Source organism: Columba livia, chromosome 2 (genome assembly GCF_036013475.1).
Source record: "Columba livia isolate bColLiv1 breed racing homer chromosome 2, bColLiv1.pat.W.v2, whole genome shotgun sequence".
Taxonomy (NCBI): domain Eukaryota; kingdom Metazoa; phylum Chordata; class Aves; order Columbiformes; family Columbidae; genus Columba; species Columba livia.
Window position 1 is genome coordinate 117,675,030 of NC_088603.1, and position 25,069 is coordinate 117,700,098.

The following is a 25,069-nucleotide window of genomic DNA, read 5'->3' on the forward strand; positions in this document are numbered from 1 at the left end:
TTTACCTGGATTTAGCAAGACAGCTTGGAAAGCAGTGAGGCTGCCCAGTTGAGAAACATTCCTGGTTGGCAAACAGCCTCTTAGACAAACTTCTGGTTGCTGCATACTTGGCAGTTTGAGGCACATTGTCCTGCAAAACAGGACTAAGCAAGCTTGGAAACCTAGGCGTAGTTGTCACTCTCTTTACTGGTGGAAAATGTACGCCGGAGCTTTTCTTCCAATGAGGCCCAAGCAGTAACCTGGCACAAGGTACCTGCTTCCCTCCTGGTGTGCAAGACACAGAAGAAGCTGTAGATATTTGTAAGTGGAAGAGAGGAAAAATGGCACCTGGTTCTCAACAGACTGTTGAATGCCTGGTGAGACAAAAGCTGAGGGAACCACACATCTATGGTACAGACAAGCTATAGGCTTTCACAAGCATGGTGAGAAGTTAGGAGCAAATGCATTGCTCAGGTGGTTGGTACCAACCAGCAAGAATTTGCAACAATATTCTTGTAACCAAGGTCAAATGGCTTTAAAAAGACATCCAATAGATTTCTAGAGAATAAATGTAGGGTGGTAAAATGGTGTTGCCTCCAGCCAACTTAAAATTATAAAATGCTAGTGATTGGATCTCATGATTTATGGACCACCCACTTCTGCTCTTACTGAGGAAATTCTTCATTAATGCGAAGCTCCAACTAGATCAGCCTAATGGATTGACTCACTAATTTTGAGAACAGAGGTTTGGATGTCCACATGAATTGGATCGGAAGGCCCTTTTTCCTGTTTAAAGACAATAATACTTATAGCTTTAAAGGCTAGATCAATTTAAATGTTACAATGTTTCACAATCATGTATTTAAACACAGAAATCTGTTTATTTACCCAAACAAAACAGAGGAAATGATTCCAGCCCTCAGGTTTTGAATTCTCGTTTAAATATGTGAACATCAGTCCACAACTTAGAGATGTTTGTGTATCTATGTACCTCCAAAATACTCATATTTCATAGGCTTTTTCACATTAATATTCACCAACAGTATCACAAAAGTTCTTTTTCTTTTACATAACTGTAAGCAACAGTAATTCTAGAAACACTAGAGAAAAAAAAGCATAGCAATGTCCACAGTTACAAGAAAAAGTGCACATTACTTGGTCACAATCACAGTCATTACTTGGAAAACTATATGTAACAAGTAGATATAAAATATCACTGATGCCTTAAACTCATTGTCAAAAATGGAATTACATAAAATTTTGTACATGAAATAAGGCAAATTTAGGAATGCACAAGAAACTTGTTATTCAACAAAAGCTAAACAACAGAACAGATAGTACAGTAAGCATAAACTAAAGTACTTTTTCTATATACTTAAAAATAAGCCTGCCATAGTGCACAAAGAAAACACCATTAATGTGTAATCAATATTATAAAATAAGAAATAGAGGGGTTGGGAAGAGTGGGGGAGGGGAAAGAAGATTTTTATTATAGTTGCAGCTGCATCCATTTACAGTTTTGTACAGGTTTTAGCTAGGCCTGGGAATTCTACAAATCATACCAAGAAGTGTCATTGACCTTCCTCCATAAGAATTTTGCTTAAATTAAGGAAAACAAAATAAATACACGCAGGAGTGCAAATTTTCAGATTGTCACTTGCAACCTCTTCACATTCATCATCCACGTCCAATCACAACTAGAGGGATTTGTATAGGACAGCAGCAGTGATCATGGAATTAGATGAGCTCGCCATAAGAAATCAATTTATCTTTTTTTTTTCCTCAATGATATGTCTTTTTTTTTTTTTTTTTAAGAAAAAAACCCTCAACTCTTTATTAATTGCTAATAAAGCTGCAATATATTACAGAATGGAGTTGAGAATGGTATGAATGCAGGAAATGCATGCTTCCTTTGGAAGGTATTCTGTAGATGACAAGTTACAGTACATGGGGGAAGAATTATCCAGCATCAAGAGTTACTCGTTGTAGAAAGAATATGAAGTTGGGGAGAAGGGCACAGTCAGGGGTTCAAGAGAGGAAAGGGGGACTTACAATAGTTCCTCAAAACATTTTCAGGACCAGTGAAAAAGTTTACCAAAGTAAAAACAAAAAATCTTGAATGAAAACAAAAATCTTTTGTTTTGTTTTTTATAAAAATTACATTTTTTTAAAATACAAGATCCTTTTAATTGCAATTGTGCCCTGTAGCAACAGGACATTTGGCAACGTTTTGCCATATACTGCAGCTTTAAGTCCAATGAGTCAGTATCACATTCCACTAATATTGCACTTGGATCTTGAACCATTTTTTTTTTTTAAACCATCACAGCATCTTCTGTTTCCTCCACTTGTTAGAACGAGTTAATTTCTAGCCACTTTTTCGATATTTATGCTGACACACTAAAACAAAAGCAATAGGCTGGACACAGTAAAGTACCTCAGAAATACCAGAGGTCGTAGTTCACTTGGAGCACCTTAACACATCACTTTATGGATCAAGAACAGTGTGGCATTATGGTAATTAACTCTCCTAAAAGACTGTGCAGTAACTGAAGTGTGTGCTCTGGGAAATCAAAATGTCATTAGTGGAAACTCTGAGATAAGACCAGGCCAGTGCGAAGGTCACATGACTCAGTTCTGCTGCAAAATAAGGTTTTCCAGTTCATCTGCAGAACGCAATAAAAACGCGGCTGATTCTCGGTACCCTGCCACCAGCTGCCTCACTGCATTTATTTCAGTCGGACTCAGCTGGGGTCTAGAGCTGGAACTACTGGAGGATCCAGAGCTGGTTGCTAACTGCCTCTTCATACTGAGATCTGTTGGACCTGCAGATAACAAAGGAAAAGAAGAGAAGCTTCAGAACTCGCTGCCAGAGACATTTCACAGGTTTGTAGCTACAAATGTGGACTAGCAAAATCTGCTCTCAGCTGAGCGTCAGTCAGAAGTAGCACAGACAAGAAATTACCGTTCAGTTACCAGTTGCCTTGATAGGGACCACAGCAATTTATTTTTATATATGACAGACACCCTTTAAGTTCTACTTATGTAACACAAGGGGCAAGTCCACTGCCAGTAGAAAATCAGCCTTTGGTGGTATCCCAACAGTGCAAGCTGCTCGCACCCCAAGACTGCCCTGGGATCTGACACTGGTGAGTGGCAGAAGGTTCATCTCCTGTGCCTCCCCCAGCTCCAGCTGCCATCATAGCCTTCATGGCAATCTGCACACTTGCAGTTTTTATCACAGAATCTTAAACTTATGTTCCCAAGGTATCTATTTTCACATTTTATGCTTCAATCAGCACGCGGACAGATTGTGAATCCCTTACAGATGCAGATAAATGGCCATTCACATGACTAGCCTTGATGCCGTGTGATCACTTAGATAAATAGGCTGGTGACAATCTGGCTGCTACAGTGAGGAGGACACTGTCATCTGCGGGGGCTGCATACAGCTGGCAATGTATCTCAAGGACCCTGTAAGGCCTGAACACTGACAAGAGAATCTGCAGCCATCACCATGTTGCGTTGGCAGCTTAGACCAATACATTTAGCACTTCTCATCAAACAATATTCTCAAGAACATGTGTGCTGCATGAAGAAGACAGCACTCCTGAGGGAAGTCTGCAGGTTACTGCCATCAGCAAAACCATCTGCCCTCATGAAGTCTGGCTTTGCGTGGAATTTCCCTGATCATTTGACCACAGTTATTAATCAGCTAAGATGTCGGTTGCTTTGATGTTTGCATTTTCCACTTAACACATTTTTTCTTCCTGGGTGTAAATTTAGACAGGTGGAACTGGACTGAGGACTTTTTCAGACATAGAAGGCTACAGATGGCAAGTATACCTATGAAGCAGTTTATTATGTGCAAATCTGGAAAAACACTGCTCATTCATTTTGACAGTGTGGCAAACCTATGCTTCTGGCAGGCAGAAAATCAGACTAGCCTGACCTCAGTATTAACACTCTCCTGGAAACTGGGATCAGGTTATCCAAAGCGATGTATCTTGCTTTCCTATGAGAAAAACATCACTGTTGAATTTCATCTGGACAATGTATGTCACTGCCAAAGCTTTCTCAGCATTGCTTCAATGAATGAACCTTGCTTCCTGAAAATACTTTAAAATTTAGCATATTGAACTACAGAATACAGAACACATCAACTCACACTGCAGAAGTTCTCCTAAATATTGCCACTAGAAACACAAGATTCAAAATGATTCTCACTATCCTAAGCACTAATGGAAAGAAATGTACTGATTTCCAGAAGCTGAAGGTCTGGTCATAAACCTTACTTATTTTTCTGTCTTTTATGTTTATTCAGAGCTACAGCTGAGACGGCAAAGAATGTGGAGACTGCCATGTCCCCACACTCACTGAAGTTAATGAAAATCTCCCCTTGAGTGAATGAAAGCAGAGCTGGGACTATGAAAAGAAACTACTCAAACAGAAAGGTCCTTTTAGATTTTACTTCCTACCATGCAACGGGCGTGAACAGCACTTAGCCTTACAACTCTATTATCCAGTTTTACACCAGCATAAATGAACTGACTTCTAAATGACTTCTAGTGTACAAAGGATAAATAAAAGGACAATTAGCTCAGTGAATTTGTTTCAGTGTGACCGCACGCTGCAGGGAAACCATCACAGTGTGAAGAAGCTCAGAGGATATTTCTAAGTAAAATCTTAACCCAGCACAGGGAGGAAGGGTATACAAATCATAAAGCCAGCTGGGCTGAATGGTTGTAAGAAGCCATTAAAGACTTCTATATTTATTGAGGCGGTAGTGAAAAAGCTACCACTGACATATTGAGGGCATTGTGCTCCATATGAACCTACTTTAACTTTTATGTTCTTTCCTTGACTCTCATTCATGTCACAGCCAAAACCAGACACACAGTATATTGCAGAACAGAGCTTCTGTGGCAGAGCATGTCTTTTTCTGAAACAGAACTGAAGAGCTTCTCTCATTGGTAATTCTGATTTTTAAGTGATTGTATAGGCTATTCTTTTACTCATAAGCAGAAAATACACAGAAATGTGCTTGCTTATAGCTCTGAGGTTTTCCTTACAAAAACTGATGACACAAAGTAAAAGCATTGATTTGAAAGGAAAACTAGGAGAAGATGAGATACCCAGCATGCGTAAATTGGTGTAACTCCTCACAAGTCTATAGGGTCACAGTGATTTACACAGACTGAAGATCTGGCCCTGTATTTCTGGATGTCCGGATTAACTCTTCGGAACATATATCTTTGAATCCTTGAAGGTACTGGAAATAAAGTTTTGTGCAAGTACAAATCTGCAGCCTGCATACACAAGGAACCAGCAGGTCCCAGAACTTCTCTTGGTCTGAGAGATTTCTGCTATATACAGAGTTCTTATATACAAAGGAAATAAGAAAATTTGGATTTTAACTTACCTCAGCTGCTTCAAACTACTTGATTTTTTTTTTAGTTTCTATACACTAGAAAAAAAGGATTTTACTTCACTCCTCAACTCCTGTCTTGTCCTTAACAAGTCACAGTGCTGTCCTCCTTCCCCTCAAAGACCCCCGAGCGAAAAAGCAAAGAAATACACACACACACATACACACAGACACAAGTGTTCCTGGCTGTGGTTTCAGGACAGTGAGTACACACGTGCTTTTTGAGGAAGGGAAGCTGCAGGTGCTGGCAGAGAGGTGAAGAGAATGAGAACAAGCCATGCTTGATGTGGTGATAAGGATTTTAGTTCTTCTTTTAATTATTTTATGTGAGAACTACAACTCACCTCCAAAGCTTGGCTATGACAGCTCAAGCTTTATATCTTGAAGAATACTTCCTGCAGACTAGCCCCAGCATGTGTTACACTGGTCTCATCTTTTAGTAGCTGTGATAGACACTCACTGGCAGTATTACTGATTCTTGAAGGTTGTCCTGGCTGCTATAGGCTAAATATGCTATAACTTACCAATAGCTTCATGAGTCATAACTGGTTGTTCAGAAAACAAGGAATAAATACATCTTATTCTTATAGTGTAGATTTTTCCTGTGTAATTTTATGCAAATCACCTACTGAAACACCGGAACCTCAATCTTACTCATAAATATCCACCACATTTCTTGAAACAGACAAATAAATCACAGATATTCTGAAGGATTAAAATAGCTGGTTAAGGTAGACACTTCATGTACCTCTGTCTTCAGAAGCCGTCACTACAGATGGCTAAGTTTGGAGAAAGCTGAACAGCTTCACCACCATTTCTTTTAAAACTACCCTTACTTTAAATAGAACTATATCCTTAACATACTTAGAATTATTGATTAAGCTGCCAGTCTTCACAGGAACAAGTAAATGTATCCTTAAACAAACAGAAATCTGGATATTTTTGCCATGAATTTTGCAGTGTCCAGTTCCTCCAAAGTAATACTGCACATTTTAGCACACAGCTTACTATCTTGGAGTACTTCAGAACAATTAAAAATCTTGATTGCAAACATCACCAGGTTCCACAATGTCTCTGTGTGCAAGCAAAGACTAAGCACATATCACAGAGATGAAGACAGGATATTTATTTACTTCCCTTAATGCATACTATTATAACTCACAATTGTTACCTCCTGTGTTTTGATAAGAGCACAACATTCTCTTAAGCAGTGGGTTAAACAAATTGCTGAGACAGATCCTTTCTTTTATACTTTTTCAGAAGACTGAAGTATCGTTCCTCTGCCTCTTGCCAAGGCCACCTGATTGACACTTTAACGCGGGAATATTTTTGATTTACCACCTCAGTCCAGTTACATAGACCTAATTTCCCCAGTGAGGTGAAATTGTTCTTGTTGGAGCCACATCAAGCTGAATATAAGAAGTCTGAAAACCCACTCTTCATGTGCTAGACAATCATTTATCAAATTAGCTGCTAGGAATATCTGCCATTAAATACACTGTGGGACAAATGGCTTTTCTGTAAATTGCAAGACTTAAATGGAACTGGCTATTGCCTCATGCACTACTCATTAGCACCATGATTTATATCAAACTCCCAAATATGGGTCAGATGTAGATGTACTGCTACTGATTGCTTAGACATTATCAACTGTCTCAGCAAAAATCCCTTAAGAATTGTATGCTGTCGCTGGGTAGCTACCAACCGTATAATTAACAACTACTGAAAGAATAATAAATGTGTCAAAGACTCTCAAAATGGTTATCACTATTTCAGATAATAATTTAGAATAACAAAAATAATTTTAAAAAGCTGTATGTGCTTAAGCATATATCCTTCTACATTTTCATTAAGCAACATTTTTCATCAGTGAAGAGGTAAAAAGAAGTGGCACTTATTTATACAAAAGTACATTTGCGCATGCTTTGAAATCTCTCTTGTATATCATTTCAATTGCAGCTATTTTCCTCTCCCAGTTTTCCCCAAGAGTGGCTTTAGAAGTATGTACTAAATTCTTACACACTCCAATAAAACTAAATAGAAACAACTATCAAAGTATGCTACTTTTTCCAAATCAGAAGTATTTATTATTGTAATAATGTTTCATTGTGATATTATGCATCTGCCAATGTTTCTTTTCCTCCTGCCTTCAAACAGAGAGCAGATGTGCCTAAAACTATTGTTTCAAGTGCCAGGAGATCTCAGATCAAGAAAACGGGGACTAATAAATTGGAACTTTTAAGCGCCTTTGTCCCTTTTACAGCTTTCCCTCTGGAAAACATGCCTTTACTTAGTTTAGATAGCACAAAAAAAAATGCTGGGTCGCCTGAGGAAAGAGACGTGAAAACACAGAACTGCCTATAGCCACTGAAAATGATGCATTCTCAACAATCAGCAAACACATTGGTTTGTGATGAAATGATTATGTGAGATCCTCCAGGAACGTTTCCTACCCACCACAGGAGATTAATTATGTGGCCTACACCGCTCTTGCCTTGATGGCTGTCCCCTGAGCTTTGTGCAAAGCTGGAAAAGTGAGATACTGGGCAGTACATCCACAGACATTGCCTCACCATTTCTATGGTGGTAGCAGACTAACACCTGCATATGTCTTGTATCTGACAATTTGAAGAGGAAGAGGAAGTGGGAAGTGGAATGTGGGAATAATCTTAATACAGAATTCAGTCAGTATTTCCCAGTAAGAAATTCCCACCTTTGCTACAACATAGATCAAACCATTTAATTTCTCCCAACCCCACATTTTGCCCTTCTTTTTTAATGGAACTTGAACACACTCTCTCAGGTTCCCAGCTCTATCACTCTTGTTCTGCGTCCCTTCATGCCCCAGGCTCCAGCTGTGTTAGATACAAGTTGTTTTGTCTCCACTCTCTCCATTTCGATGTCATTAGGGTAGCACTGAGAACAGAAGACTGTGCAAGAGCAGACCTTGAAAGAGCTGGAGAGAGCAACCACAGCAAAAATCCCATTCAACCCCTACATCACGGCCAGCCATGTTGTGGGTACCTTTAAGAATTAACTACATACTGGATATTCTCAGTTGGACTCTTTTTTTTTCCCCCTAGTCTATTGCTGAGAAGCCCGCACTGATCATGTGAATGCAAAGATTTTACAGAAGGTTACAGCTTCACCAAATTCACAGCGCAGAAATGAGGCACCCTTCCTACTGTCACATGTGAAAGTGGACAAGAGTGCTGGGCGCTCTGTCCCTGCCCCAGAGCAGCACAGCCATGCTGGTCACTGGGGCTCAGCAGCATCAGCTCCAGGAGCTTCCCCCAGCCACCCCATCGTGTTCTGCAGGGCTGCAGTGCCTGAAGGACCAGGAGGCAGAAGTACCAGGAAGGCACACGGGTAAGAGGCCTGGCCAAGGTGGGGAATGGCTGGGAGAGCACAGCCATTGTGGGCTTCTGGAAAGGAGCAGCAGGGAGAGGGGAGCGGTTTGGTGGCAGTCCAGCAGCTACTGGCTGGACCACAGGGCCATTGGTCATGGTCTGTGGGCCCACCTGTGGGAGAGGAGGTTAAAAGAAAAGCCTGCAAGGGCTTAGGATTTGCCTGTGGTGTGAACATGTTCGTATTCGGCAGGAGGACTCACCTGAGCTGGAAGGGGACTGGACGTTTGTGGTGCCTGGGATGCAGTGCTGAGTTGCAGCTGTGGTGGAGGTAGGCTGCAGATCTGTGTAGAGAAACAGAGACACAACAGCTGCTTTATCTTACCATGACCTGCATGGCCAGTCTGCCATCGAGTCTGAAACACCTTCCCTTTATATACAAGGAGAAATGACTGACATTTCTGCCTAGAAAAACAAGCAAGAATACAGAAAAAACAGCCCCAAATCACCTCCAGGAAACCAGCAATGGCAACAGAAACACTTTCCGCAACTCTTAGGGAAAACAGACCTCAGGAAACCAAGTGGCTGTGGAGAGCAACGCTCTGACAAGCCCGCCTTGGCTTCAGAGAGTGCTTGACAGCTGATAGTCATCAGGAGAGGGTGGACAGTGACCTACAGGACAGAAACACGTGGGGAGACAAGGTGATCCCACTCTGTCAGGAGAGGCTCAGGCAGCATGCAGAGCCTTTGATGCTTCTGGCAGCAGCAAGGGACTTTGCTCCCAACAGAGCACTTTGTCTCCTGTTCTCGCCTACCTGCCCTCAAGCTGGGTGTCCCTCCAAACTTGGTCCAGGTGTGATGGAGCAGGGCCAGCTGAAGCCCCTGTGGCTGGCTAAGGGCTGGCAAGCAAATTTTTTTTACACCCACTAGGATACTACATCCTCGAGATTCTCCATTCAGTTCTTTAGCAGGAACTGTACTAGCCTTAAAAAAGAGAGGCATGAAAATCCACCCTTCTCAAAGAGCAGCTCACCTTTAACACCTACGAGAATCGAGGACAATGTGCCCAAAGGCTTCTCCCCAGCCCATGTACAGGCTGACAGAGGTTCTGTCAACCCACAGGTTGCTTGGTGATGGGGTGAAGCTTTCCAGACAAGCTGGCTTGGCCTAAAGGCTTTAAAAGCAGGGGGGAAAGAGACCTTGGTGCTGTAAGCCCTTTCTGCTGTGCTTTTTTCCTGCCCACAATAAAGGAGGAGTCACTGTACAAGCTGTTGCATTCTGATTGCTCATATTGAGTAGTTGCATGAAGGTCTGCCCCATACAGTTGTGTAAGGAGTTAATTATAGTTCTGTAATTAGCCATGTGGAAGGACAGGCTGAGGAGGGAAGAAATGTGACAGCAGGCACCGAGAGGTCCTGAGTCTGAGACACCAAACAGACAAGCAGACAGCTAAGTCTGTAAGATGGGATCAGAGTAGGGATGAACTTTATAGGGGAGGAAATGACCAAATTTAACGAGTCACAGCACACAAAATACAGGCATCAGTTGGGTTACTAGACAGGAGAGCTAATTGGACATAGTAATTATATTACTGTGGGGGAAGGTCCAGAAAAAGATATTCAAGCAGAGAGTTTTATCTAGCTTTTCCAACTTTTTTCTGCTTTAGCAGACTATATTTGTTTATACATACATCCTGACTGAGGTGTACATTTATTTTAACACTAGGGGAACATTTGTAAATCTGACAAGAACATTTGATGGATTACTAAATAGAAAAGGAAATGCATTCTTAAATTACTTCTTAGGTCTTGAAAACAATTTGCAAGCAAATATCCTCTTCTCCAGAGAGGAAACTCATTAACCATCCTAATAGCCTTGCTTATGTTTGGAACAAGAGTTCTTGAAACACAATAACGGTTGCAAACAACTGTCCTGTGAAGTCTGTCAGGAGGGCAATGGTTACCCCTCTCAACTGCAACTCCATCAGCTCCTCTTAGTCTGCAAATTGAAAAGCAAATATCCATGGACATATCAGAGAGGACTGACAGTTCCCAAAGAACTGGCCTCCAAGTCCTCCTATTTCTCCAGCAGGGAAACTAGCTCAGGGAGCCAGAGCACTTTACTCTCAAAAGCCAGGAGATAATTAGGTTGGCTACTGATTGCTTTTGGTTCAATGAAACTAAGAAAGTGATGGAGTTGACTTTGCACAATTTTCCTAATGATGTTCCTGAAATGGCAGGTGGGTCACAAACCAGCAGCCAGCTAGACTGTCAGCATTGACAGCTGGTTTCCAAATGCTGGCACACAGGCTTTCAGTTTGTGGAGCTTACATGTTTTGGATCCTGTAGGATACCTGTGGAGAAGACGGACGCCTTTGCACAAGACGGACACATTTGCACAATGCTCTAACATTGCACAGCCATCTGGGAGAGGCACGATGGTTTACTGCTCTTTCGAAGTAAGAGGACATACAGACAAATTTTTCAAGTGCAAGCAGAGATAGGCAAGGAAGAAGATATGTTTGAGCATACATCACTATGCAAACCGTGAGCATCCACTGGTCTCTTCACCCCAGCGATGCTACAGAGGGCAATGCAGAGCTCTGCACAGCTCCCTGGCTGTGATAGCTGTGCTGCATCCCACAGTTCCTGAACAACCACTGTTTGTCCTGCAAAACCCATCCTTTGCTTTGATTGTAAAAAAACACTGGATTCCTCTATGTTAAAGGTAGAAATAAAACATTGCTTCTAATCAGAAAGCAACACTAATTTATTACGTGGAATTTGTACCTCTTCTTTTTTAAAATTGCACGCTGTAGCAACATAGAATACTTTTCCCTAAATCCCACAATTCACTGAAAATGAGAGTTATGAAAATGTATTCTGTTACAAGCGGTTTGAAGGAAAGTACACAAAACAATTGCTGTGCCTCACAGTTTAAGACTATGTAAAACAGGACAATTCTGGTGGCTTCTGCTGACAAATAACAAATGGAGAGTTTAATCCTGCTCTTAGTTGGGTGAATGAGTAAATGCCAACTGCTTTCCCTGGGAACTGGCTTGGATCTTCTCTGGCTACAATGTAAAGGACAGTTTCAAAGTTCTTGTGCATTTTCGCAAGAAACTACATTTCCATGGCCTGTCTTATTCTTATGAAAATAGTTGATCAGAGATCATATTTAGTACTTCAGATGTGTTTTTCATGCTTATGGAAACAATTGTAATCATCATTATTCACTCTCTTTAAGTCAAAGACTTTTGATAACTAAAATATTATATTTTTAAAGCCTTTCAAAAACTTAATGCACATCATTCACAGACCTTTGAGGCTTTTAGGGATGGGGGGTGAGGAAACAGACATGACTGAAGGTCACCAGGACACCACGTACCAATAACTCCTTGCAGGCTGCAGCCCTGACAGCATTTTGAAAATTCCTTACCATGTTGAATGTACAGGCTGTAGCTGAACAAGTACCATCTTGCCTAAGTCAGCCCACACACCTGAAGCAGGACTCTCTTCAGCCACAGAGGGATCAGCCAGGACAAAAATCCAGGGATTATTCTTGGAGGCAAGAAGCCTCAGGCTTCCAGAGTAATCACTTTTCTCTGACAGACAGATGATACCCTTGTTATCAGAATGGGCAAAACTTTTCTTTCGATCTGAATTTGTATGAAATCAACGTGGGGAACTATTTCAAACAAATAATACACTTTGCTTACATTTGTTCGTTACGAATGCTTGCTCATGTAAGAAAAAAGGAATGCTGTCTAAATAAATGACACCACTGTCCTTTTCAGAGGAACATACAACCTCACAGTGACACGTAATTAATTACCTGTATCATTTTTAGTTTAGCATATAGATGGATATGCTGATTTCTCATTTAACACTCAGTATGCCAGATCATTAACTGAAGTAAATTAAAGTAGCTGGGGACCACATGAGAAATCGAGGTCAATTCATTTGTGCTACAAAATATGGAGCTCAGTGTTTTCAAACTCCAGGCACAAAGATACCAGTGGCCTCATTTTGTGATCAGCATAGGAGAGGACAATAATGACAGGGCAGGTCCTCATAAAGCCAAGCAAATCAACTGAAGATCTGGCTTTTTTTTTTTTTTTTTTACTCAGCTTTGTTAGGGACTTCAGGTTCAGTCTCACCCTGTTGTGACTTAGTCCCTTGAAACTGGAAGGAGACTAGCATGCAGTGAGCAAGTATTTTTGCTCAGCAGTAGCTGTTTGCAGGATTGTGCTCCTGCTCATTATCTGATAATAGCCTATGGATACTGAACCCCTTGGACTGGCTTTCTGTACCGCAGGGGGAAACATACACACGAGCACATATGCACACAGGCACATTTTGTAAGGAAACTCACCGCTGCTAGAAGCATCGTTGAGATTTAGCAGCCCACCTCCGAGCCCTCTGTAACTATGGTAACTGTAGGTCCCATTGCCATTGATGTACAACACCTCCTGTGAGCTGGAAACAGCTGATGTTGAGTAAGTGACCTGGGCTGGCTCCTGTTTGTACTGCTTGTCAGCTGGAGCTGCCTCGTCCTGAAAAAAAACAAACAAAGGTTTTGCATTATTGCTACATTTTACCTCTCACAAGAGGGCCTTTTCCATCAGTAAGACTCCACATCTATTGCTTTCAGAAAAAGCATTATACATGTTAAACAAGCACAGATGTATTTCTGATTGACCCAATATCAGCTGAAAAGAAACAACGAAAATAACTGAGAATACAGGTTTCCTACAAATCTGAGAATATTCATGTATTTGTGCTCCACAAGCGAACCATACTGCTTCTCAAATGAGGAGATCCATCCTCTTACCCTGAAGAGCTCAGAATCTCCTGCAAAATCCAACTCCGCTAGAAAAAAGATATTAATTTCTGAGCACAGGAGCGACTTCTCCGAGCCAGAGCATTGTATCTTTCTTGATAAGACAAACTTATACAAAATGCAGCAACTACTTCTTTTGATGCATCAGACTCAGAAATGACAGAAGGAACAGAGAAGTGGAATAAAACAGCATTTTCTATGTTTGCAGAGGGCGGAGTGAGTGTCCATTCACACAAGGGCCAAGTGGGAAGGATGCCTCTACAAACATGACTTTTAAGCATTTGTTATCTGTGTATAATTAGCAACTGTTTGTACACCATGAGTTCCCCTCAGTGGTCCCTGTTTGCCCCTCAGATGCTTGCATGATATTTAACAGGATTTAGCACAATAGCCCTCCAGTTTACCCTTAAAGGAGATGATACTTTCAGGTGAAAGTGTATTTTTCCCCATCTGCACTTTCTGTAGCTACTGCTTAGAGCACCTCAGCTCCACTCATGATCACAGAATGCCCCTGTGGCAACTTTCATAATGATGCAACTGAAAAAAAGAAAAGCATTTAGAGAAGATTTAATGTGTTTTAGTAGTTGGAAACAAGGAAAACTATCAGTGTGTGACTGCTCAGCCTACCACAGGGACCTGAGTGCCAGAATTTCTGATTTAGTCTGCAAATGTATTTGAACTTTTTCTTAATTTCTTTTAATGTGTAGACGTCTTGTGTTTTTTGTTTGTGTTTTTTTTAACTAGGCCTGATTTTACACTCTTATCTGATGAAAATATATTTCAGTGATTTCAAACAAAGTGGATCTACAGAAGATCAGTATTTAGAAAACAGAGGTGAGAATGTTTGCAGACATTTTCAGAGTAGTTAACTGAAAAATTATCTGTTAGAATTATCTACCCTTTGTACAAGATTTTATCCATTTTATGTCTCTCTATTCTACACAACCCTTTTATGGTTGCTAAATATACCAAACTTATCAACAATGCTATAAAATATGTCAAACCTTTCTTACAGTGTTTACTTAAATATAAGAATGTATATACCAGCACAGAGGCATCAAGTAGTTCAAACAATGTCTACTCTCTGTGTCGAAGCAAAAAGGATTCTGAAGCTGCTTTCCTGTTGTCATTGGTTCCACCTCTCAAATAAGACACTAACCACTTTTCCAAGATGAAATTGTCCCTGTCTTGTAGATATTTGTTGGTGAAAGAGACTTGGGCACAACTGAGATGACTCAGGAGAAGGTATATATATTATTAACAGAAATGTTAATATTTAATACAGAACACTGAACCATCAGATGATTAATTCCATAAACAATCGGAATGAGGCCTCTTGGGCACTAATATGAGCCAAGGCAAAGCTTTGCATTTTTAAGAGAGTTGGCCAAACTGGACTTCTATGCATTTTCTTAAGTAATAATAATTTAAACAAAGGCCCAGTGTATTTTTGCCAGGAATTCGACTTTAATGTCATTTACCTTTTATCTCCAAAGGTCATTGCTGTCTCTTGTAAGAGAAAACGTATTATTTTCTCAGATAAAATATTCATGAGAACTTCATTCATAGTGAAGTTATACCTTGGCAGCAAAGCTTAACTCCTTGTCCAAATCTTAAACACTCTCAAGGCCAAGGATGTTCTGCATCCTTATGTCTAAAACCATATGATACTGCCATAGACTCACTCAGAGTTGTATTTTATTCTCACAAAGATCGGTAAGGGATCTTCTCCAAATTTATCAAAGACTGGACTGTGTTCAAGGGGTGCAGTACAAAGAGGACTGAGCAGAGTATCTCAGGGCCTGTCTCCTTAACCCGACTGTCTGGAAACCACAAATTTGCTGTCCCTGAATTTACATGTTCCCCAGAGCCCCCCCAGTCAGTGCACTGAAAGCCTATGGGTGAGTTTCTTGCAGAGCTGATGCGCTGAGCTTCCAGCAGAGCACAGCAAGCGGGGCCTGGCCGGAGGGCATGGCCAGGGCTCTGGGGGCACCTTGGTGCGCACCAGCCCATGTGGTAGAGCACGTGGCCAAGAAAGTGGGAGACCGAGTTCTGGCTGCTTCTTGCAAAACGCAGTGAAGAGGCGGAAAATTTGGGATGCAAGGTCTTGCTGGCTGTGGTGAGGAGGGGGCCTGAACTCAGAGCTGCCATCTCCTAGCAACCAGGCTCACAGCAAAACTGGGGTGGGAGCAGCAGCTGAGGCTGTGCCACTGTGTGGAAAGAAATGCACATTTCGGAGAGCTACAGAGATAGCAAACAGAAAGGGAGCATGACTCAGTTCCCTTTCAGTGAAGGGCTGTGCTGGGAGGCTTCTAGCCCTGCTGCCTCCTGGCTATGCCCTAATGCAAAATTCAGAAGCTGCTCTGAGTGCGGGAATCCAAGGCTGGGGCTGCGCTGCCGTATGGGGAGCTTTGTACCAAAATAATCGCAGGCCCGTGCAACACCGTGGCATGTCATGGTGTGCTGGCACATACTAAGAAAAGATTTCATGAAATATTGCATGACCTGTATATTGAAGAAACCCTGCTCTGCTCTGACTGATATTCTGAGCAGCTAATGAATAATTTAAGAGGAAATACCATCCACAGCAATACAGATGCTACTGCAGAATGTCATGGCTGTGATACAAAGAGCAAGGCTCACCAGCAGTGTCCCAGTCTCCTGTTCCCCACGACAGTATACACATTTCTTCTCAAAAAGTCTACTCTTCGGGGAAGCAACTCTAGCAATGCCATCACTCCTTTCTGTTCCCCATCTCCTTCACCACCACCAAAATAACACAAAAAAGTAATAGCCTGTGAACATAAAAAACCCTGGCAAATCTGTGCTGCACTGAGTTTTGATGTCAGAAATGCTGTGTATTCCCATTAAGAGAGAGCAGTGCTATTGCCCTTACTCCACTGTCAGCAACAGGCATTGCTAATACGTAAATGTAAATCCCAAAAGCAGTGTGTCTGCAGACCAGCTCACATTGACAATGCAAGGTGACCATAAAGCTAACAGAAGTCCTCCAACAAGTATATAAGTGGTAATGTCCCCAAACTGGCAAAGATGGTGATACGCATTTAACTCCTGCTGTCTACCTGAAGTGTCTACCAGATTGACAACTCTTAGAACACCAGCTTTTAACTGGCCCTTTGTAAAGGTGATTTTTTCCCACTCAATTAGAAGAGAGACAAAAAGGCAAACACATTTTTGCCTCATGTTTCTTGATACTTCTTTAATATGTTAAACTGAAAAATGTGGATTGCATGTTGTTCTTGTCAATAAACACTTCTCTTAGAGTAACACTTTGAGGTTAGGAAAACTCAAGTGCAGATTAGTCTTCAAACAGACAGGCAAGCCAGGGATCCAGTATTTGCATACAGTCTCACATTTTTTCAGCAAAGGAAAAAAATTCATTCACATGAAAAAACAAACCATGCTTTCATGTGCTTGAAGGTTTTTTTTAGCCTCAATAGCTTGTAGTATGGCTTTAGAAGAAATGAGATAATGTTTCATATATTTTTCCCATTTGGAACCCACCAATGTATTTCTGTGATTTTTGAATCAAAAGTAAAATAAATAGAAACACATGATAAAACCATCTAGCACTTTTCAAAGCATACCTAATTAATCCTCACAATACACCTACTAGATAGGACTTTTATCACTGCTTTTCAGAAGGTAAGATTCTGGCAACAGCCAGCACTGCCCAATATATAAAGTGCCTGAGCTCTGCAGCCATAACAACAGAGCGGGATTCTATTTGTGTAACTTAATTTTTACAATAATGGTAAGAAATTCAGAAGTTCTGCCATGGGGCAGCCTGCTGAATCTGCAGGGGGCTGTAGGGCTGTGAGCTCTCTAACCATCTCAGCTCTTGCACAGAGAAGCAGCTGCTGGCTGCCTCTTCCCTCTCCTCTGCCCTGGTGAGGCCACATCTGGAGTACTGCATCCAGTTCTGGGCTCCCCAGTTTAAGAAGGTTAAGGAATTACTGGAGGGAGTCCAGCAGTGGGCTATGAAGATTATTAGGGGCCTAAAGCACCTTACTTATGAAGACAGACTGAGAAAGCTGGGTCTGTTCAGCCTGGAGAAGAGAAGACTGAGAGGGGGATCTTATAAATGTTTATAAGTATCTCAAGGGTGGGTGTCAAGAGGATGGGACCAGACTCCTTTCAGTGGTGCCCACTGACAGCATATAGGGCAATGGACACAGACGGAAGCACAGGAGGTTCCATCTGAATATGAGGAGAAGCTTCTTTACTTTGAGAGTGCCAGAGCACTGGAACAGGCTGCCCAGAGAGACTGTGGAGTCTCCTTCTCTGGAGACATTCAAAACTCACCTGGACACATTCTTGTGAGATCTACTCTGGGTGAACCTGCTTTAGTAGGTGGGTTGGACTAGATGATCTCCAGAGGTCCCTTCCAACCCCAACCATTCTGTGATTCTGTAAGCATCCATCATCGCCTGCATGGGGCAAGGTGCTTAAAGGATGAACCACAGGATTCCTGGCTCCCACTGCGGGCCCAGATGGTGGCCCCTGGAGACAACTGCCATTTCCCTGCCCATGACCAGATCATGTATACCCTGTGCTCCATCTTTTTGAACTTATTTCTTACTGTCTCTTCAAAATCCCTGACTCCTTTTCCCATCCTCCTTACTTCTCCACTTTCATCTTCTACCCTACATGTCAGTCTTCTTCCCTAGCAAATCCTAATCTTTCCAAACAAATCTCTTGGTGCCTGAAACCTGAGCAGCTTCAGCAACTCAAGCCCTTTCCTAATTCGTATTTAATCAGTGTCACATCCACTGATGGTCCCATCTAAGATTTTCTCTCTCTCCTCAAAACCCTGTCAGTCTTTTAATCCTCAAAATTCACAGGGAGCAAAGCCAGGTTCCACAATTAGCCAGGGCAGGTCCTGTTTTCAACTCACATTTTTTGCTAGTAATATCTGATCCTCTTTCACCACTAGTTCCTTAATTCATCTGAGTGGTTCCTTCATATCTCCAGCCTCAGCTACTCACTTCCTCATCTGAGCCCATCCCATAATCTACTTCCCCTTCATCCTTTCTTATCTTTGCTCCTGCCATGATTCACAGCCCCAACTCTCTTCCCATCATTTCTACGTTGAGATCAGATTCCTAGGTGCACCCACCAAAATTCAAATAATCTCAGAATGTAGGAACTAAAATGTTTTGACCATGTAAGCATGAATACCCAGTATCACATCCTCGGCATAAATGACAGCTCTATATTGTCAAGACCAAACACAGAGCCTTTTTTTTTTTTCAGGAATCATAAATACATGTAAAGATCGAACTGCCCTTAAAAGAAAACATTTTCCTCACTGTTGAAAATAGCTGAAGTTTTCTCTGAATGAGTTCAACAGACAGAAGACGTACAGAACAGTAAATGCAGTCCCTGGGGACTGAAGGTCACGAATTTAACACCAAAATGCATACCTACTATTCTAATGGGAAGTGTCAGGCAATCTTAATAAATGATGATACTACCAACTGCTTGGATGACACACATTGTTCTGACAGAACACTGGATCTTTCATTAGCTTTAATTACTTTAAATTAATTCTCTAGTGTTTGACCCAGCTTTTAATTTTGTGACCAATATCCTGGAAGCCTAGACAGCTAAACGTTATTTTGACACATCACAGTAGGCTAAATTTTCCTTTAACACTGCAGTAAGTCTGTTGACTCAGTGTGCTTAGTGATGGTAGATGGTTTCTGCAAATGACGGATGTGTGTTTTCATTTCAGTTTTGTTTTCCATTGCACATTCTTTCTTCTCTCTCCAGTTACTAAGGTTTGTGCTGGGATTACTACTCACTAAATAAAACCTGTTCAAGACTAGGGAGGCCTGAATGAAATGAAATAGATCTACATAATTCACTGAGTTTGGAATCCAAATGAAGTTTCACAGTAGTCCTTTGTATTGGCTGACCTTCATATTTAAAGTACTGAATATTTATAGTCCTTTAAAAAGACAACACATTTTAATATTGCAGGAGGTGTTCTTACAGCTGTGATCTAAGCACGGAGGCAAGGTAAGGTTTGTAGAACAAGCAATACTTTTTCTTAAATCAGGGGAAGAAGTTCTGTGCCCAAAAGCTGATCTAATAAAAGATACAACCTCCTCCAGCAAGCCTTATTTCTCTTACAACACAGAGAGCAAAAGCCAGATTTTCAGTTGAAGTCAGCAGAGTTTCAGTACTCACAGAGAGAAAAGCCAAGCATTTGCTACAGGTTCCCTGGCGAATTTGTGCACAGAAGTTAATTCATGTGACCTGTTTGCCATGCTGCATCATGCTTTCATACCTCAAAACTATTTTGAATACAGTTCTACAAAATTCCTGGTTCCTATATTGAGGGATCATTCATCCAAAGTTAACAGCTACCTGAGATTTTACCTCATCATGCCAGACCCATTGCTAGAATCTTGATAGTCTGTTTAGCAAAATATTTCAAACATACCACAGATATCTTTTATTTGAGGGGCAAAGGTATTATCTGGTAACTTTCAAAGACAGATATCTATATTTTTATATACATATTTACATCCAGATATCTATCTTTGGGTATTTCTCCACCTCTCAGGCTAGTTACAGTATTCATTAAAATGATGCATCCATTGACAGTCCCACAACCTGTTGTCCAAAATCATCAGGACAGACAGATTTAAAAAACAATTGCACCTCTGGACAGAGTCCTTCCCCTTTAAGTTTACTTGTCTTTCATGAACAGCATTCCAGGTCTTCAGCAAGGAATAAGGCACTAGAATTATGGATGAGGTCTACGCACAACCAGCAGAAAGACCCCTGAGGATTCCCCCAGAAGTACTAACAATAAATTTTAGCAAACTGGCTAAAATAAAACACAAAGTCAAATAATATCACAGAACTAACACCAGATATTCTTTAGATTGGGAAGTGTTTTTATAATTCAGTGGTGGACTTAGCAGTAAAATCAAGAGGGCCATAATTGCTGTCCTCAGGCATGCACAATATTTATCCTCTTGTAAAGAACTTTCTGTTTCCCACCCTCTGTCATCAGATCTAGACCATGTTTTTCTCTGCCACTCTCTCTGCATTATTTTCTTCACTTTTCCTTACTTACATCAAGTATGTAAAAAAACGAGAAAGCCTGTTCTTGGGTGACATAGTACTGAATTTGTAGCTCAGTTGGAACTGGGTATTCCAGCTAAGCTGAACATTCATGCTTTAACTGTGAGTCTATAATCTCATCATTACTGGAGAGACATCAGTCTCAGATTAGAGTTTTCTGGCTCCTGCTCACGGAAGCAGCTGCCAGGGTAAGGGGCCATCACCATCCTCACAGGGCAGGGCATTTAAAACAAGATGAGCCATGGGATTCTTGGTTCCCATTGCAGGGTCTGGAAGGTGTCCCCTTCCTAAACAGCCAGAGATTTCTGCCTTTCCCCTGCCTGTGACTCAGGAGTGCACACCCTGTGTCCCACCCTCCTTGAGTCTGTCTGTCATCTCATCATTACATGGAGAGCACATCAGTCTCAGTGCAGAATTTTCTGGCATAGATGTAACATTATAGGAAAAAGTGCTCCTAGCATGCAGATGTAACTGTATTGAACATGTTGCTGCCAGAAGTCTGGGTACTGATTTTGCTATGAAGTCCAGTATCAAAATAGTTTTCATATTTTAGAAAAAAAATATATATATTTTTTTAGATGTTGAGCAAATATTGATACAATCTAATTGAGGTAAATCAGGTGTAACACAGAGTCCAGTTAGGCATCTGAAATCCCTGTAATGCCAATAGCCATGTGGGAACTTGAAGAACGTCTATACAAATATTAAGTTAGCTGCCAAGAGTTCAAGGGCCTCCAAACTGTCCTTCTGACACAAAGTAGAGAGCCAAGAAAAGAAACAACAATGCTTCAGTTTCTGATTGGAAGGGCAGTAGGTTCCTTCTGCTTTCAGGTTATTAACACTGACACGAACTGCCAGCATCAGTGCTGTCACCAGGCATCAAAAATGACACTAACCAGTGTTCAACAAAGAATGAAAGCATGAGACTGACATGGAAAAAGAAAATCAAAACAAAAAGGTGCTGTTGTGTAGAACAGAGAAAAATGAACTTCAGCCTTCTGCATATCTGATAGAATGACACATTACTTATGGAATGGAATGGGTATGTTAACCTTAAATAAAAGGTTAGCATTTTCACATTGGAGTGTTTGAGTCTTACTTTTTTCACCTCTGCCACTTCACCTGCCGAACAGAAAACTTTTTTGGAAGAGGTTCTCAGATGGCTGTTGTAAGGAGTTGTCAGAGAACAATTTTTTTTGGAGCAATAGCAAAGCAGAGGGGTCATTTTTCATAGCCTGTCAGATTTAGCCAGTTCATTATCCACTGTGATAGCAGAAGAGCAATATGAGCTTTTAGAGGTCTCTGGTGTTGTTGGTTGGGCATGGAGACACAGAAGAGCTATTCCTACATAGATAACTGGGATGCAAAGTAACTGGGGAAAGAGAAACTGGGTTCTTCTAAAGGATCATGTTTCCCTCTGTCCAAATGGAAAAGGATAGCACATATCTTTTTCTGTTTATCTAGAGATAAACTTACTGTTCTTTACTGATGTTCTAGATAGCTGCTTTTTAAAATATACTTTCTGTGGTGTTCCTTTCTGCACCAGGGGCAAAGGTATGCTGAAAAGTGTAACTCAATGTAGCAATTACATTTGAGGTGGACTAATGACAGAAAGCGTCCTGCAAGTTAACTTTCTCTATAGCTCCTGCTGTTCTTGCCTTAGGGTGCAGCTATCACCCTTCATAAGATATTTCATAAGTTATATTGGATATAGTCATGCGCCCTATTTATCTAGACAATTTTAATGTATGAAAAATTTAGTTAGCTAATGGTTTCACCACTATTATATGAAAGTTGTCTCAACACAGAAGAGAGGCACATAGTGCAAGACTGTACTGCACATTGCATGCGCAGCAATGACTTCCTCAGTGCAGTTTTAAATGATGTGTCCAGTGACGGCCAGCACAAGATTACAAACAGCCATGGCATGTAAGAGGCAGAACTGGACCTGGTTTGAACACATAAACTGTGCCAATGTCTTTGAGTTTTGGCAAAACTCCTCTGCGGTCATGGCATATTTCACAAAGTATATGTGAAATTTCTCATAGAGAAAGTGGTCCAAACTCAGACAAAGGGACACAGGTACCATGCAAAGAGCAGAAGAATCTTTAGGGCCACCATTTTCTGCTTTGCACAGGAACACTAGAGAAGAGGGGCCAGGTAGAACTTTTGCTCCTTCTCATTGTACCAGCAGAGAGATTTGTCAGGGCCTAGGCTTCATGGAGAATTTCTTCCTGTCAGAACAGGCAGAAGACAAAGGTGGATTTTAACTCTGACTTAAAGAACAGCACAGCATGGACCTTGCCTTGGGCCTTATCATAAGTTACTGATTAGGCCTTGTTTCAATAGCCAACCTTGAGAATCTCCACCTCCTCTATTTGTACCTCCCCACCCACTCTCAGCCAAGATTTTCCTTCCAATGAAATCCAGTTTCCCATGGGAGACTACATCACCAACTCCTTCAGCCTGGTGCAGAGGATGGAGCCAGAGAATACGAAAGGACCCTTCCCTTTCCCGAGCTACCTCCACAGAACTCTCAGCCTAAGACAGCTTAAGGCACAGGACCACGGGAGCAGGCTGGCTAAGCTTGCTCCTAAGAGAGCTCCTTTGGTGTGTGCCTGATCCCAAAAGTGAAGGACCGCATCACAAACTCCAGGGCCTACGATGCCCCTGCTGAAATTAAATTAGCTAAAAATCTGAAGAAAAACAAGTTAAAACTTCAGTAGAAATGAAGTACAGGTTATGTTATGTTCATTTTTATGTTGCTGCATAACCCCTCTAGTCCTTTCAAAGCCAATTTCTTTGCAGCGGCCAGCATCTTGCAGCAGAACACGGGTACATGTTTTTTGCTGCTTCTTCATTGACAGGCAGTACAAATGGAGGAATCGGAATATCTGACCTTTCTTCCAAACAGAAACAACATAAACAGCAAGACAACAATGTCATATTTCCCCATCCCAAGCGCAGTTTTGCCTGCAGGTGATGGTGCTGAACAAATCGATGTATTGCTGAAATTGATGCATGATGACAAAGGCGTAACAGTACTTACTGCTGAACCACAAGGATGCAAAGTGTGAGAAATTCCTCCATTGCGCTGTATTCCTCTCATTCAGAACAAGCCCTAATTTGCCTGAGGCAGCTCCACTTTTATGATCACAATCAAGCATTTTTCTCTGCGTTTTTCATATTTATGTGTACTGTTCTCCAGAAATTATGTCAGTGAGGCACTCCTATAGGGAGAAACATTTCTGTTCCCCCTTGCAAACGTGCCATTTTTTAGTGACTACCATGGGCTGGATCAGCATCATTGTGTTCAGTGCAGGAGGAGTATGGCACCAGAGCACCAACAGAGAAAATTTTAAACTCATGAATCAAATGTTTAGGGAGCATGCAGAGGAAAGTGTGTGGGAGTATCAGAGCAATGCTTGTGCCAGCTTTGCAGATTTATTACTACAATATTATCACGGTCAACATAATTAAACCTCCCACTATAGGTCTCTTCGTCTACTGCATTACAGCTGATATCACTCCCACCACCAACAGCATATTTTCTTGACACAAAACAGCTTTCCATACACCTGCTAGTTCTGGGGTGCAGAGATGCAACTAATGAAAAAGACTTCATTGGAAAATTATGGGGTATAATTTGGACTGCTGAGTGTTTTTACCTATTTCTCTTCTGCCACACATTTTCTGTTAATATCACATATACTGGACTCTGTGGCAGTGGGAATGGACCAAAGCACTTTATATTGGATTCTAAATTAAATTATTCTTCATTTAAAAACAAAAGATGACAGCCTAGACATGAAGCATTTGAGGTTAATGTTGAATTAACTTCCTCAGTTCCAACTAATTAAAAATGTCTGTGTGTTCTGCTTTGAAATGGAAAAAAACAAGTGCACTGGAGATTCCAGCCTATTGCCATATTTATAGCACTGTGTATCTTCCAAAAGTAAATTCTAGTGGGAGTTATAGATAGCTGTCTTTAAAAAAAAAAAAACAAACAGCTTTCTTGTCTGTTAGTGATTATTTTTTTGCATGCACTTAATAACTGGTTCTTGTTTTCAACAGTAGGTTCAGATATTTTAAAGATGTGTTTGATACATTTGGTTGCTAATAATTTTATTTGAAATCTGTGTTAAAATTTGAACTTCAGGTTTCTCAAAACCAAAATTCTTTCTAGTAATTCAATGCAGGATGTCTGTTTTGTCAACACTGCTCCAGGTACTACTTGACTTTTACAGCTTAAAACAAAAAAATAGAAAAAATATTTAAAAAACAAAGGTATATTAAAAAAACCCTGACCTCCCCACCCTGTCTCAAACCATTTATTAGGAAGAAAATGTCT

At 41.1% G+C, this 25,069-nt stretch overlaps 1 protein-coding gene across 9 annotated transcripts in view; it reads right to left on the minus strand.

The window, feature by feature from the left end:
• Positions 1 to 838: 838 nt before the first annotated feature.
• Positions 839 to 25,069, minus strand: part of NOL4 (nucleolar protein 4) — a 198,256-nt gene continuing 174,025 nt past the window's right edge. For all 9 annotated transcript variants that reach the window (XM_065053439.1, XM_021292056.2, XM_021292057.2 and 6 more), the window contains 3 exons: positions 13,129 to 13,309; positions 9,018 to 9,098; positions 839 to 2,804 (listed from right to left, as the gene is read on the minus strand). In XM_065053439.1, coding sequence (XP_064909511.1) covers positions 2,611 to 2,804; positions 9,018 to 9,098; positions 13,129 to 13,309 — 456 coding nt within the window. In that variant the 3' untranslated portion in view covers positions 839 to 2,610. The remainder of the gene's footprint in view (positions 2,805 to 9,017; positions 9,099 to 13,128; positions 13,310 to 25,069) is intronic.